This window comes from Tauraco erythrolophus, chromosome 3, assembly GCF_009769465.1.
Source record: "Tauraco erythrolophus isolate bTauEry1 chromosome 3, bTauEry1.pri, whole genome shotgun sequence".
In the NCBI taxonomy this organism is placed as follows: domain Eukaryota; kingdom Metazoa; phylum Chordata; class Aves; order Musophagiformes; family Musophagidae; genus Tauraco; species Tauraco erythrolophus.
In genome coordinates, this window is record NC_141467.1 from 21,072,702 (window position 1) to 21,088,919 (window position 16,218).

At 39.4% G+C, this 16,218-nt stretch overlaps 1 protein-coding gene across 1 annotated transcript in view; it reads right to left on the reverse strand.

The window, feature by feature from the left end:
• TRIO (trio Rho guanine nucleotide exchange factor) overlaps nucleotides 1-16,218 on the reverse strand; it is a 261,915-nt gene that overhangs the window by 131,810 nt on the left and 113,887 nt on the right. Inside the window, exons 10-11 of the mRNA XM_086608471.1 lie at nucleotides 12,983-13,105; nucleotides 6,529-6,720 (exon numbers count right to left, since the gene is read on the reverse strand). Of these exons, the coding sequence (XP_086464597.1) occupies nucleotides 6,529-6,720; nucleotides 12,983-13,105 (315 nt within the window). The remainder of the gene's footprint in view (nucleotides 1-6,528; nucleotides 6,721-12,982; nucleotides 13,106-16,218) is intronic.

The window sequence follows — 16,218 nt, forward strand, 5'->3', positions numbered from 1 at the left end:
TGGGTGGCAATAGCCACGTGGCTTGTATACAGCTTTAAAGCCAGACTGAGCACTGGATATACTGGAAATTACCTTGTTTTCGGATACGAAACTAACGATGAAGACAGTACAAGGTTGCACAGCAAAGTCAAAAGAAAGCGGACAGTTTACAGCAGGGGGTGAACAGAAACTGGAGCTTACCCATACACGTTCAGCAGTGCAGAACTACAGATTTTACAGTGCAATGATTTTCTGAGGAAACGCGTTATTCCATAAAAGAGAGCGTGGCAACAAAAATCCAGTGGGGAAAAAAACCACAAACAAACTCGTCACTAACTATTAACTTTCTCTCGATGTGAACTTTTGAGCAACTTCCAGGCATGTTTTTTTCTATTCTCTGAAAAAGCAGCAGCATGAAGATCCCTGAACAAACCACTGAGTCCTGTGACCTCAGTAAGAACTTTATCCAACAGCAAGACAGCTCTAACGTACAGTGAGAAAACAGTATAAATAACTCGATCCAGTCACAGAAGGAGACTATTCTGCTCTTTTCATCTACTCTTCACATCTTATCAGAACTAAAATTGGAGAGGAAAATCAAATTCTGAATCCCTGACACGCAAATGTTTCACCCAGCTGATTTTTTTTTCTTGATCTAAATATAGCACAGGCTAAGAAACATCTGCTTGAATGAGCCTGCATCCTGTGCTACCTCTTTCCTAAGTTCTTGGGAGCATGTCATTAGTCACTGAGATGGTATTATTTTAATTGTCTGCAACATCCTGGAAGTTTCAGTGTTTCCATCATGGGCCTCTATCCATTCAAGCCTCATCCCTGCAATCTCCTGAAAGACTTCAGCTAAGTAAGACCTTAATGTAATTTGCTCAATATAATCACAGAATATTTCTTTTGTAATAAATACCTTCCCAAGTGCAGAGCATTATTTTATTAGAGTAAAATATCAATCACACTCTTCCACAATTTATTTTGTTTTTCAATTTTATAATAATGGCTTTTGGATATGCAGTCAGCTTTTTCAGCAGGCTAAGACAAAAGAAGGCACACAGTTTCTGCATGTAAAAAATGCCAATTCCTCTTTCTGCCCCTGCTCCCCAGCACAGTGTCGCAGTATGTGTATTACCACAGAGACAGTTGTTGAAGGTGCTATTATTTGTACAGAGCCAAATGTTGCAATAGTATTCCCTAACAAGTATATCTGGGCAGAAAAAGGGGCTGATGAGCATGTGTCTGCCTGTAAGCTTCGGCTTTCAGGACATAGAGTGGACAAACCCCATGTTTTTAAAACTGTAAGATGTTAAACCCCCCAGATTTTGTCCTCCAGAGTCTTTCAATGACATTTAAGATACTAAATGCATGCATATTTCTTGAAAATTAGATATAATTACCTTTAAAAGCATCAAATATCCCTATCTATTCTACAGTTATAATGATATCGATTTCCTGTTCAGAATAAAATTAATCCTTGAAGCAAAACCAAGTTTCTCAGATCTTCCTAAAATTACATCAGCTACTACCACCCTGTTAGCATTCGTTCCACTTCTTAACTGAACCATAGCCTTACGTAGTTTAAAGGCCTATTTCTGCCTCACTTCTCTCAAGCAGCTAGTGCTATTTCAATAATGCCTAGATTTAAATTTGACCCTTTTTTTCCAGCAAAGTAGCTACGAGTATTGAAAAACTCAAAAGAGAAAATCTGTATTAGGATAACTGGATTTCGCTCCTACCAAACCAGTAAACCACAATAACTGCATGTTAGCACTGACTGTGTTTCTCTTATTTCAGATTTAAAAACTGTCCTCCTCAGCTCTCAGATTCAAGATGACCAGTATATCAAAGTACTGACCAGAGACTGCACTTCATATATTTTGCCAGACACATCACATTGAGCATTGCTGTGCTATAATGACACGATAAAAATATTACAGATGCACAAAAGCCCAATGGACAGAGCCTTCACACTTAGATGGGGGCATCCAAAAGCTGCTCTGCTGCCTGGAAAGGGCATGCAGAGGAGGGAGCAGCCTTACTTTGACATTCAAATTCGACCTGTAGACCACCAGCACAGAAGACTCAAATACCCAGGAGTAACAGGCAACCAGAAGAGCAGGTCTGTCACCTCAGGGTCCACCCTGGGATGAAACGAATGAAAGGCAGCGCGGATGGACACCCTTCCGTACCAAATAATTCAAAGGAGGGCGTATTCCTGGCAGTGAGTTGTGAGACAAAGTGAGACCATTATCAACACATTTTTTTGAATCAAATCCATATGCCTTACAGCCAGATGTGAACGGATCGGCAGCATTATGGCCAGAGCAAGGCCTTCTCAGCCTTCCTGTGCACTGGCATCCTCAAAACGATGCCACTTCCCTCAGCAGCTTGCACAGACTACTCTTTCATTACTTTTGTTCAGGATCAGCGAGCTTTTGTACTTGAAACCTTAGCCAATTCCACTTCCCTTTTCTTTGTTTCAACCTCAGTCTATTCTGGTACAATGTTTAGTTCGAGTAAGATGAAAAAAAAAAAAGAGACATCTTCTCGTAACACCATTAAGCATATTTTGTATACATAAAAAGCGCTCTGAGCTATTTTATAAACAGCGTGTCAGAATACACACAAAAGGTTATATGCAAAAAGCCAACAGGCTCCTCAGAGATCATTCTCCTCCACGTACAGTCAGCCTGATCTGTATTCCCGTACTTGACTCCAGTTAGGAAAATAGCTGTTGCTCTACTTTGGCACTACTACAAACACCTGGCTTGGCCAGGATCTCAGTCTTCCCACTCATCCATGCTGAGGGAGCCATTTCGGAGAGAGCATGTGCATGTGTGTCTGTGTGTATGTGTACAGAAGAATTTGAATTCACACCAAAACCCTGTTCATCTCCACTTGGTGACAGATTTCACAGCAAAGACTATTGTGACTCTTGCTCCCATGTTTTGCACACAACATTTTATAACTCTTTATTTAGGAAACATATCTTTTATCTGTGTGATTTTTTTCTCACCTTGTCCCTCCCCATGTTATTAAATTTCAAGAGGCACAAAAGCCAGAAGGGATTCACTGTCTTGCAATGCTCAACAGTTTCAGATGTTCAGTTGCATTTTATCCATCCTCAGGCTGGGAACCCACCAGGACACAGCACTTTCAATGCAAAGATTCTGACAGGGATATTTATGGTCCCAAACACTTTTAAAGTTCACCAGTGCGGGGCTTAACTTCAGTGCATCACTTACTGAAAAATTTGGCTTACAGATTGAAATTTCCCACTGTTTGCATAGGAACTTAAAATCAATATTCACAACCTTACAAACTTAAAACTAGTAGTAGTAGTATCACAGCATGGAATTACAATTTATATATAGTAAGCAACTGATTTTCTTGGATCACCATTAAGTAAAATGAGTAATGGTGATACCATTACATATCACTGTATTTCTGGCTCCTCTGAACATATCCTTTTTGCCCCCCATGAGAAATGTGGTCTATTGAGGTTAGTCTACGAGGAGTCTGAGAACTTATATGTTGTCTTCTGATGTTTGTAAGCCACAGAGAGCTCTACCAGCTTGGAACCACCTGGCTACAGAACTTGTGGAAATGTTTAAGACAGCCAGTATTTTCAACGCGCATCGTAACAGGCTGCTGCACACACACTACACAGCTGCTTTGCGCATAGGTATAGCAGAAGTCTGTTACTTCCAGCATAAGCCAAGCCAATCTATTGCTTTTGTAGCAAGCACACTGCTTCTGAAAGCAGAAACTGCTGATTTACTACGCATGAACAGAGTAACAGTACCATGTAGACACTGCAGGGCTGACACTTCCCAGGGAAGCTCGGACAAGTAGCAGGCAAATCCTGTCTCAAGTATAAAGGTTATGTAAAGCTACAGGGGAGAAGTAATATGGGAATGCTCTCATCCAGATGAGGAGCATTCAATCAACGTGAAGTATTTCTGGGGAAAAGAATAAAGCACAACAAAACATGCTACTTCAAAAAAAAAAAAAAAAAAAATCAAGGGATTGGATGGATATATGAACCAGATTTCGAAGCCTCAAAACAGCCAACAACTCAGATTATCAGCTTTTCTCAGCTCTGTGGCTCCCTCCAAACCGTCACCCACAAACAGAGTTTTTATTCTTCATGTCTATTTTTTAGATCAGGAAAACACAAAAAAGATACAAGAAACAAAATTCATCCTGAATACTTGAAGGACAAAACATGTTGGTGGTATTTTGTTTTGATTTGTTTGTGTTGTTTTTGGTGTTGTTTTTTTTTTTTTTTAACAACCGAAGCACCTCTTTCCACTTCAACAACTAGCATATTATCCTACTACTCGAACTTCTCTCTTCACTAGCTAGGTGTGCACATTAATTTCTTCGCTCTACCATACAATGGAAAGGTTACATGCTTACAGGTATGCACTAATTTATTCAGTGACTTCCTACATCCTGCAGGAGAAATGCCTTTTTCCTGCCAACAATGCATGGATGACTTTCAGGTTTAGGGCATTTTTATCTTCCATCTGCTTTGTGATGCCTTCTCAGCACTCCACGTTCATGTTTGATAACAAACAAGATGCTCTTGAAAACAGATCAGAATAGAGAGAGCACAAGACAGCTTTCAGCTTGCTATTTCTTCACACTTTAACCAAAGGACTAGTCTACTAAAGACGAACCACCTGCCTCACTCTCTCATCTGTATTTTTAAGTAGAATGCAAATAAACAAAAAGATTGTCTTGCTTACATAAATAAGTACTCAATTTTACTTGCTTTATTAGGTATAAAGGTCAGCCATATGACAAAACCAAAAAAATCAACATGTGTCTATCATTCACAGTACCTTTCCCCCAAAGTCCAGGCTGCAAAGAGGCTGCCACAGTAACAGCTGTGTGCACTTACAGGGTCACAATAACATCCATTTTCCCAATGAAATAAATCAAAATACAGAATATCTCTTTTTTCAATAAAACATTATTATCTAGGGGAGCAGTGGCAACATTCCAGCACATCTGGATCAGCCTCCCAGAACTACTAAACAGTGACTCACAGATCAGTCTGCCTTTCTTTTTTATTTTTTTTTAAGACTTTTCCTTGAAAATCCTTTTACAGTCTCTGTCTTTCATCACTACAACCTACTGTATCTGTTTAAATATCATTCCAGCTGCTCTTCTTGATGCTAAGAAAAAGTAATGAAGAAATCTGTAGAAACAAAGAACATGTTTCAGCAGCTTCACAACAGGTAATGGAACTGCACTATGCATTTTAGAAAAGTGAAACAAAAAAGTTTCCCCCTAAGAATAGCTTACGATACAGCATTTATGTTTTCTTTAAACAAGCCGAGTCCTGGGAGAGTATTGGCAAGGAAGCATCTAACAGAAAACTGATGGGGGAGCTATGTACTCATGTCTAGAGCTAAAACGTAATTCAATCCTGACTTCCTTCAAAGACCAACTGCCTTGTACATTTGTTTCAAGTGCAAAGCAAATGTTTCACATACAGAAAACTCTCACCCTTGTCCTCTACAAGGTTTTGAAGAAGAAGCTGCTTTGATTACTATACTTGCCCACTGAACAGATCATTTCTCGCTGTAAGGTGAAGGGAAGGAAGACACACTCTGACATGCTGTGATCCAGAAGCCTTTTGTATTTTCATCTAGGCTGAGCAGTAGGAAGATCTAGCTTTGAACAGAAAACAAGTAATCTACAGTTGTAGAAAGCTGCCACTTTAACCAAATCTACCTTTAACCAAACCCCCTTACTAAGGTCCTTATTCTTGGCTCTAGCCTATTCCACTCTCTCCCATGAGCTTATAAATTCATATGATCTGCGTTCTGAATCGGAGCAGAAAACTGATCTGGCTAAAAATTAAGTGTGTTTGGCTGAATGTTCTTTTTCTTAGAGTATCAGTTCAACCTTTGAAGGAGATTAAAAATTGCAAACATGAGGCAAACCATCACCATTTTCAGATAAGCTCTTTAGGTTGTGAAGAGCCGTCAATATACGAGATCAAAATGCAACGTGTAAAATAGAGAAAGAAAACTAAGCGTCTCTGGGCAGTGGGGTTGCCTTAAGTACTGTTGTGCTTCTGCCACGTGCTTCAGCCTCTGAACCCTGTCAGTCTAACCATGTGTCTGACAGCTCAGCTAACTGCACTGGAGAGCTGGTTGGATTAAAAAAAAAAAAAAAGCACACTATTCCCCCCCCCCACACCCCTCCAATGCTGTCTTTTAGCTGTATCAGTTCCCTGATCTGACCCTCCCACCTTCCCCGTGACTGCAGGAGCATGTGTGCTTGCACAACAAAGGAGGTAGAAGCTGCATGTGAAAACAAATAAATAAATGAATAAATAAGTAAAATCCATAAACAAAACAACCGCCCGACTCCAGGGCCCAATCTGCAGTGAATCACAAAATTCATTGTACAATAGGGGTTTCATGACTTCCCATGGCAAGGTTTTAACAATGAAAGTAACATTGGACAATATCGGTTCTAAGGCTTAAAGTTTTGACCACGACTTAGCAGCAGTTTTACCTCTTTAACGTGAGTGTGAAAAGACACAGACATGTCCAGCAGGATCTTGCGCTGCTCCACACGCCTAACAAAATCCTGTATCCGGTCTTCGAGCTGATGGGCAGCTTGATAAATTTCCTCCGGGTCACACTCCCCAGTCTGAGCGAGCTGTTCGGCTGCCTCTAGGAGCTTATCTGCATTCGTGTACGTGTTCTGTTGAGAAATAAGTTAATTTCACAGGATTAAATGAAAGAAAATTCAGTCAGCATATCTTAAAACCACTCCACTAATGAAAATAAAGGACAAAAAGGCCTTTGGAATGTATTTTTCTTCTTTTTTTGAAGGTAGTAGAATACAATCTTACTAAAGATTTTGTTATATTTCTAGATACTTATTCATTTAACTGTGAATAAATTAATTCCTTAGCTCCTTATTTACGTCTATTCAAATGTCTCCTCGATCCAGAACTCAGGAGCCTATTTATTCTTCCTTGGAATTAGTATTTTAAATTCACAACTATAATAAAGATCAGCCTAAACATCTAATTACTTGCAAATTGGCCTACTTCAACACTGGTAAAATCACTACAGTCATGGCCAGAAGACTTTTCAAATGTGTATTATTAGAGGTGAGAAAGCCTCAGCTGCTGGCAGAGAAGCTTAACATCAAATCCACACATCCAGTAGGAACATGGAAAGTAACCAGGCACAGAAGAAAATTTCTCTCCATCCTTACAGAAGTGAGATATTCAAAATTCACGTGTCAAGTGGATCATTATTTGTGAAACACCAGTAAGAGAGGAAGATTTTATAAGTCAGCTATGGCTGAGTGTCAGAGCGGAATATTGTCTCAATATGTCACAGGATTAACAAATGCAGATCAGTCCTGTAAGAGACTTGGGTTAAAGCACAAAACAGAACGGGAGAAGCCTGGTACCCGGCATGCTGAGTGTGCTATGGTCCAGAGAAGAGAGAGATGTTTAATAACTCTTAGAACTTGTAGCCTGCATCTATATCTTTCTCATTAATTCAAAACAGGACTAATTCCAATCATCTGCTGTCATTTGGATGCTCTTTTTGGCCTGACCTTGGGTTTTTCTCAGTCCTTAGACTGGTTCTCAAAATGGACTCGTCAAGAAAGCATAGAAGGATGTTAACCTCTCAAGAAAACAGATTGAAGCCACGTCTACACTAAAGAAGCTTTGCTTACATCACCACATCAGGTCTCCTGATAAGTTTGCACCACAGAGTATAAAAAAAAAAAAATTCTTGACAGACTACACCTTTCTCTTTTCCCTTCTGTCCTTCCATCTTCTCCCAACCTCAATTACATCAGGTAAAAAGACTGCTTGCCAAGATAAATTAAGCCTATCCAAAGATACTTTTCTTTGCTTATGGCAAAGAATATAGTATCACACCTCTAATTCATATTATAATATCCGCAAGAGCTAAATCTAAGCCTGGCCCTAAAACTCAACTAAAGGGCAGGAAAAGAGTTGTCCTCCAGGGTGTCAAGCAAGTTACCAGGGCAGCCCAGGACAGATTGCGTGACTCAGAGCAGCTTTCCTATGTTTGGGGGGAGTTCCACCTTCATTTCTTATCATCTATTTATGTAAGGAATTCAATCCACCCTGCTCCTTGATTATGACTAAGTACATCTTAGCTCTTCCTTAACCTTTACCTTTTAATTGCATGGAGAGGCAGAGAACTCCTCCCAGTTTCCCTGGGAAAGCCTGCAGAGACTAACACAAGTCTGCCCTTTTCAGCGGGGAGCGCACTACTCAACGCTCCAGATCCCTGGCTTGGGCCACACTGGCCCGGAACACGCTCTGATCTGTGCTTTGGTGTTTGGACTTCCACAGTGGCAGCTCGTAGGTCTTCAAGGGGCAGGGCTGAAGAGCCTCAAGGCGCTCCTCCAACAACAACTACTTCATCAACCCAGAGAGCCACACCCAGCTGCAGATGGCTGAAACAGAAGTTTCCCATTTTAATGAAAACTTTATCTCACATGTGAAGCATTGTTTACGAATTCCAGGAGTATCTTCCGCATAACACAGGCCCGGGCACATCAGACTTCTCTTTCTGTAGACTGGATGGTGAACTGCCTGTACTCAGAAACGATCACAACCAAAATGCTGCTTTCAAAAGGGGTTGCAACTCAAGCCTTAACAGCAGACACATGCCTTATTGCTAAAATTTCTCTTCCAAGTAGAGCTGAAATATAATATAAATATTTATCCTGGGAGATAACAACTGCCCTTTGGAATGGAAATCACAGCAAATAGGTGTGCTGTACTAACTGCTCCTTTCCCAACTCTGCTTACTTCTAAGCAATGCTTGGAGAAAAAAAAGCAGTAATGTGAAGATTTGGAAAATGCTGGTCACAGAGGGAGCCACCAGTTCGAAAACAGAAGGTTAGGCAGAAAGAGTAGTCTTCCCTTGCAGCTGCTTATGCCAGCTTCCTAAATTGACAAAGGAGCCTTCATGGTGACAAATTCAACACAGAGTTTTGAAATGGATTAATGCTTTCTCAGAATTTCTCCACTAGCACACCTTCCCCAAATACCAAGAGAGAAGAATCAGCCTGGTAAGAGCTTTAAGAAATCCTCTAGTCCACCCCTCTGTGCCCCAAGGTGGAATCAACTATACTCCAGTCTTTAAGAGGCATTCTTCTCCAAAGTGCTGAAAGACTCTCCATAATAGAGAATTCACCACCTTCCTCAGCAACATATCCCATCGTTTTCTTAGTCTTCTTTTGAGAAACCTTCTCTACATATTCTTCAGAACAAACACGTGTATTTAGCAAGCATATGAAGTGACATATCACAGAAAAGTAAAATATTAAACTTAAGAGACCAGTGCAGAAATGAGTACTACCGACAATAAATACAGCAACAGGAGTGAGTGGAGGTATGGACTGAATTTCATACAAACTGGAGTATATTGCACTATTGAGGGGGAAGAGACACACACACATGGATGGAGGGAGATTACCAGAGGTACACAAATCATTAAAGGTAGAGAAAATTAAGATAGATTACTCATTAAATACAGTAGACGCTATCATGTTTAAGCATCAGACAACATACTTAAAATGAATACGCAAAAGTACTTTTCATCTAAGGAGCAATTAAATTGCATAACTCATTGCCACAGGATCTGGCATACATTCCAACAGCACAAACGGGTTCAAAAAGTAGCTAGCCTAATTAACGGAAGAAAAGCCCATCAGTGACTATTAAACACTGGTTTTGATGCATCCTTCAGTTCCAGACATCAAACAGGCCCAGACAATGGGGAGGGTAAAGGTAACTTTTTGAGCACACAGTCCCTTTTCTTTGTGCATCTGGTGGTGGCAACAAGATACTGTGAGACGTGGACCTTTAGTTTGATGTATTACAGCCAGTCATGGGTAAAGTTAAGAACAAGTTCAAATACATAACCTTTTTTTACAACCTTAAAGAAGGTGGGAACTGGTGGTGGTAGGGAAATGAAAGGTGTATTCAAACAAAGTTTGGAAGAATCTTTCTTGTGCATCTCTTGCACCAAGACGACTTGAGTTCTTTACTTAGATGCTGTCTACACATGGAGAAAAGAACTTACCTGTGGAAAAAAAATCCCACTAATTAATTCTTGCCATACATCTTTCATGCTTTTCAAGCACAGACTACTGTCAAAAAGCAGACAGTTGAAATAGGAGAAACTGACTTGGAATTTCATGAAAAAACACATGGGGAAGTACAACCACACTAATGATCTGCATCCAGTGCTTCTAAGCTGAAAATCCGTGCCCACAAGTGAATCAATGATGTCAAAATTTAGAGCGTTGACACTTCGACTAAAGGGTCTTATGGATACAAGGATGACCATGGGGAGAGGGGGAAAAAGGAAAGAGAAAAAAAAGAGTAAGCAGAAAATAAACAAGACAGGCTTCAGGGGGTTGGAACTAGATGATCTTTAAGGTCCCTTCCAACCCAAACCATTCTGTGATTCTATGATTCATAGGAAAAGAGCAACACAATTTTATAATAGTAGGTTTCATTCAAAGTACATATGTGTAGCACGAATGTCAACACATTAGAATTTAGGGAGGACTATTAGTCAGCTGAGTTTTGACTACCTAGTCTGTAGTGGTAACAAAAAGTGCCAAATAAAGAGAAACAAGCCTCCATTTAACATGAATTTTGAAGGGAATAATTTGTGAGCCCACAGCCCATTGACTTTGGAACATCTTTTCCATTGACACACCACTTATATTAACATCTCTTTGAATACTGCTGGGGAACTGGCACCTCATTCACAGTAAAAAAGAATGAGAGAGGAAGCAAAAAGGAAGAAAAAAGAAATCATAATTTTCACTCCCCTCAAAATCAGGAGTTAGCCTTCAATCAGGGACATTTCAACATTACTGTTGGGTCCCTGCATTTGATAAAACACTGCCATGCCACTGACAGTTCACTTGAGATTGCTCCCTCTCAACTTCTGACTAAAGCTGACTGAAAACCCCTAATTATGCCTAGGGTCCTATAAAAAAAAAAAGCCACAACAGAAAACAGCAAAACAAAACACAACAAAAAATAACAAAACCCGAAACACAACAGAGACCAGGACCAACTAGAAAAGTAAGTAGAGAATAAATTAGCTGAAAGTTATTCATGCTTTAACAAGGACTGCAGATTGCTGTCTTATACTTGAACACAATCTTCCTTATAACACCACCAGCAGGAACGCCTTTTGGGGCCTGCTTACAGTTTTAGAGCAAGTAAGAGGAACAACTCGGAGGGTGTGCCTCTCTTGGCAGTCACTACACATTCAAGAGTAGGAGATGAAACAAAAAATACTTATTAGATCATTTTGTCCATCCTTCTGTCAGTGGAAGATAGTCCCCTGTAGTATATTTAAGTTCTTTGACCAGCCTAAGTGTTCCGTATCGCCAAAAATAAAAATTCCACCCATCCCCTAAAGAGATCATTTTAAACTCTCATAACATTCAGTTGTAGGAAGCTTTTGCTAAGTATTTGCTTTACAACTTTCTAAAGTATAATGCAAATTAACAAGATGCTATTTTAACAGCTTACATCCCACTAACAGTTCTACACATTTCATCCCCTTTGGTTACTCAAATATTTTTTTCTTCTTTGCTCAAATAACACAGTATTAAGTATGAGATCATTCAGGTTTTGTTAAGTGTCTTACAGGAATAGATTCTTGCTTGTCTGACCCAGAAAAATAAGTATTTCCACATGGAAAATACTACAGATTTTACTCAAAATGAAGTATTAGGCATGCATATGGAAAATCCAGCATTTGTATATTCAAAACTAAAACCACTTATTATTTTGGAAAATTTCACAGGAAATCAATATTGAGGAAGCTTTCTGATGCTATTTCAAGTCCTCAGTCACTGCAGTGCTCCAAGACCACATATACAATGAGATTTTTATTAAAAGCTTAATCACTGATTAAACAGGCAATCTGTAAACACACTTCTGATGCATCTGCCATAGTAGGTGTCACTGCTAACCTCCTGCACGTCACTTCAGAATTTTCTAATAACGCATTTTCTGTTTTGACTGAAGGACCACTGTATCAACCCTACCTTAATGAGATTTTTCTTAACTGAATCTTAGAGATTTTTACTCTTACCAATCATTAAGGCTGAACGGATAGTTTATGTTACTAATGGGAAGGATTCTAGCCTTCAGCTTCTCATGGGTTTTATTCACCTCACATCCCCTTTTTGAGGCTGCCACCCAAACCAACTTTCTCTTCTTATGCTCCCTGCATTCCTTAGTATCTCTTTCTTTCAGCTTGACTCTTTTTCACACGAAAGTGCGTTTTGAAGCTCTATCATCAGTTCTAGGTTAAAACTAGTCTTCCTATCGAAAAAGTGTTCGTATCAGTGATTCAGAACAGGAAGGCATGTACAAACTCAATTATATTCAAAGAAAAAAATCCATAGCCAGGTTGGCCAGTTTGCTGGCTCACCTGGTTTCTCAGGAGTCCCTCCCTTGCCCCACATCAGACTGTTGTGGGGATTTGGGAGTTCCCCAAGCTTAAAGTCAGGAAGCAGGGCTTGCAATTCATCTCCACCCTCTCTTACAGGCTGCACAAAAGTTTAAATCCTAGAATCCCATGGAATTAAGTTACTTTAAAAGGAAAGCTTTCATTCTTCTGTGACTCAACATTTGAAGGCGTACTTTTGAAAATAATAATAATTAATAATAATAATAGCAGCAGCAGCTCTGTTGGGCTTCGAGACTCCCACTCTCTGTAGGACTGTGAAAGTTTCTCTCTTTCTTACTAAGGCTGTAGTGCAAAGGAGAAATGAAAGCTTGCAACAGAAACAAAGTAGTCCATTCTTGGAACTGAATTTTTGTAGTGGAGCTCCCTCTGCCCAGCCCTTCAGTGCCAGAGCAGGAATCATTCATGTATTTCCGTGACAAAAGTACAGTCCTTCATGTGATTGTTCTTACCTGCGCAACCTCTTCAAAGTCTTCATGGCGTTTCTGCAAAGCTCTAGCCCGATGTAGGGATTTTCCCACTCCAGTATGTTTGCTAAGAAAAGCTTCTCCATGGTTTTCAATCCAATCCAACACCTATGGTACAGAAGGGAGACACACAAAAACTGAGTGGATGTACTGAATGCAACAAAAAGATAACTATTCAAGAAACCAAGAAGCTGTAAAGGGACTGCTAATAAGGAACTGTATTGTTGGATTAAAAAACAGTATTGTCATTGAAGGACATTAATTACATCTCATTAACTTTTCTCAAGGCAATAACTAGCTCAAACTACCTAAATCATATAATTTAAGATTGTATGTTTATTTTGAAGCCTACCAAGGACAACCTCATTTCTACACATTCATCAATTTGACAGTAATCTGATCCAAGTGGCTGGATTCCTTGTGAGGGTCCCTCTGTAATCCATTTATGCCTACACCTGACACTTTTCTGTAACGTAACACTAATGGAGTTTGCACATTCCCCAACAGTGCTGGTGAATAACACAGTGAAGTTTTATTTTAGATGAGAAGTCACTTCTCTTACTACATATTAAGTCAAGAAGAAAGATTCAGTAGTAGAATTTTTAACCAACGCAATAAAATTGAGTTGATATCATTACAAGATGAACGACAACATCTGCATTCAGAGCACATAAAGGATTCGCGTCGATTCTGAAGAAGCATCTCCTCAAAACATCAGATAGACGTAATTGTGTATTGTAAATTTTATAGCTGAAAAAGTGAGGAACGAAAGACGTTTTAAGGACATTAAAGCTTCTGCCACAATGACTGGGCTGACAGCTTTATAAATAGTAAAACCTGTACATGTAATTAGTTTCTGCCAGTTAACACAAAGGATTACTGCACACATACTAAGTTTCTGATGAGTCAACGAACAGAAACATCTGGTCTCTCTCCAAACTAATATATCTTAGCCATATCTTAATGCATTCATTAGCTAGCATGCATACGGTATTTAACTCTTTGGAATATACTCAGAGGTTCAAGAATGCTGTTCAGAATTAAAGACAACTGCATATAAGCAATTTTCTTAAGTCAGCCAACTATTTTTATACAGTACTTATGTAGTGTTGTGGAATACTTTACCTAACATTTATCTCCAGTGTTCTTTTTTCTTTAAAACCTGAGTATTTTGTTTTGTTTTGAATATACCTGCCAGAAACCTGTACCTTACCTCTCCTTATCTACTAGTGTCCTTTACTCTGATTCCTAATGTTGGGTGAGGTTTTCTTCCCCTTTTCCTGTACTGAAAGCATGACACTTAGCATAATTAAAGAGAAAGATTTTTTTTCTTTTTGTTTGTTTGTTTTGATTTTTTGTTGTTGTTTGTTTCTTCCAAACAGACTTGAGAACCATTCCTGCAACACCACTCATGGCTACATTCAATACACACGTAATCCCACACACTATTCCCATACAAAACATCCATGCTTCCTTTAGTAGAAAAAAATGAAACCATCTGGTGCGAATTTCTCATTAATATTGACTGTTAGAATGTTTTTTGGTTTGCAAACTCTCTCTTATTGGACATCTTCAAAACAACAATCAATCCTATAACACCACATAATACAGCCATCTCAAATCACCAACACTTCACTAAATCTCTGTGGCATGCACTTCAACTTATGCAGTGTTTGTTTTTCCTAGCAAGCATTGCCAAAAGAATATTATTGTGATTTAAGTCAAGGTACATTTTCATTTGCTTCTTTCAAGGGAAAGTATTGATCAGAGAAGGTAGGGTGAGCCAAACATGGCCTCAGTTATCTGTAAAGTTTATATTACCACTGCTTTTGACTAGTTTCTAGACTACTCTGCTCTTCTCGTTATAAAAAGAGCTAAAAAGAGACATATTTGGACAAGAGAATTAGACTGGACTCTGGAGACTACTAACAGTTACAAGCTAACAAATGAATTCAACAGCAAAATCTCTCCCAGAAGGCATGGGACGGAAAGCAGAACACAGCCCAGGGAGAATGAGTTTTGCTTCAAATAATGCTCAGTAACTTCTCAAGAGAAGAAATTGTCATAGAAATCCAGTACACAGATCATGACACAAACCAGTCAACTAGAGAAACATTGCTGCCTCTAAGGGAAATCAGGATGAATATAAGTCTTGTTAGCGCTCAGCCTTCCTAACTTGAATCTTAACAAAACTGAGGAAGCACTCTTTATTTGGGAATTACAGAGCATGTGAAAGCAGAGTCAAAGTTAAAGTACACTCTTGCCCATCAGAGTTTTTGCATTCCGCTTTGACCAAAGGACAATGTCATTAGCTGGCACTGACACCAGCCATTTAGCAGTCTTAATTGATGCATTTTCTTCCTCTTCCTGGGAGAGCTAGGAGTTACAGAAACCATCATACCAACTCACTTCTAAAACTGAAAGCACATGCAATTCACTCTGGTAGTTCAGTAATACATAGGAGTCTAAGAGGCTCAATACTATCCTCTACCTACAGCAACTTGCTTTAATGATGAATTAAGCTATAACTGCAGTGTCAGCAGAATCTCCTCATGCCCAATAGAGGATCTAGAAAAATACTTATTTTTCCAGCACCAATATTGACTACATGATAGAAGATACTATTAGGGAAAGATAACTTCATCTCGACAAATTCATTGCTCGTGGCTGTAAAATACGTGCTTTGCATACGCTGCTTGCAGAAACAAACAACCTGATCTTTTGCAGATTCAATGTGCTCACTTTCACTAGTCTTTCCTACATTATTATCCAGTCCTTACCCCGCCCCCCCCCCCCTTTATATACACTTTGCACACACTCACTTTTCTGATCTCCATCACTTACTTGTGCTGACATAACATTCAGAAGGGGAAGATGGAAATCTCTGCATTTCTAATCTTCAGATAGATAAAATGTGGAAATACTCTCTCCCCAAAAGAACCATATTACACTGGAACTGCCTCTGAAAGCCACAAGGGAATCACCCAGTGAAATCAGTAATATTTTGATGCTGAGCAAGTAGCAAGCATTCTTGGCCCGCCCTTCATTAGTCAAGGCTGAGGCAAGTGACCATTACAACAAAAACTTGGACAGAGTTTTTGAGGCAGGCAGATCAAGGAAGGAAAAGTAGCACATTTATCCAGAACGGACAGAGAAGACATCCAAGGTCAGTAACACCTGAAAAAATGTATGTTATGGAAAAAAACTACAAGTATGTTTCA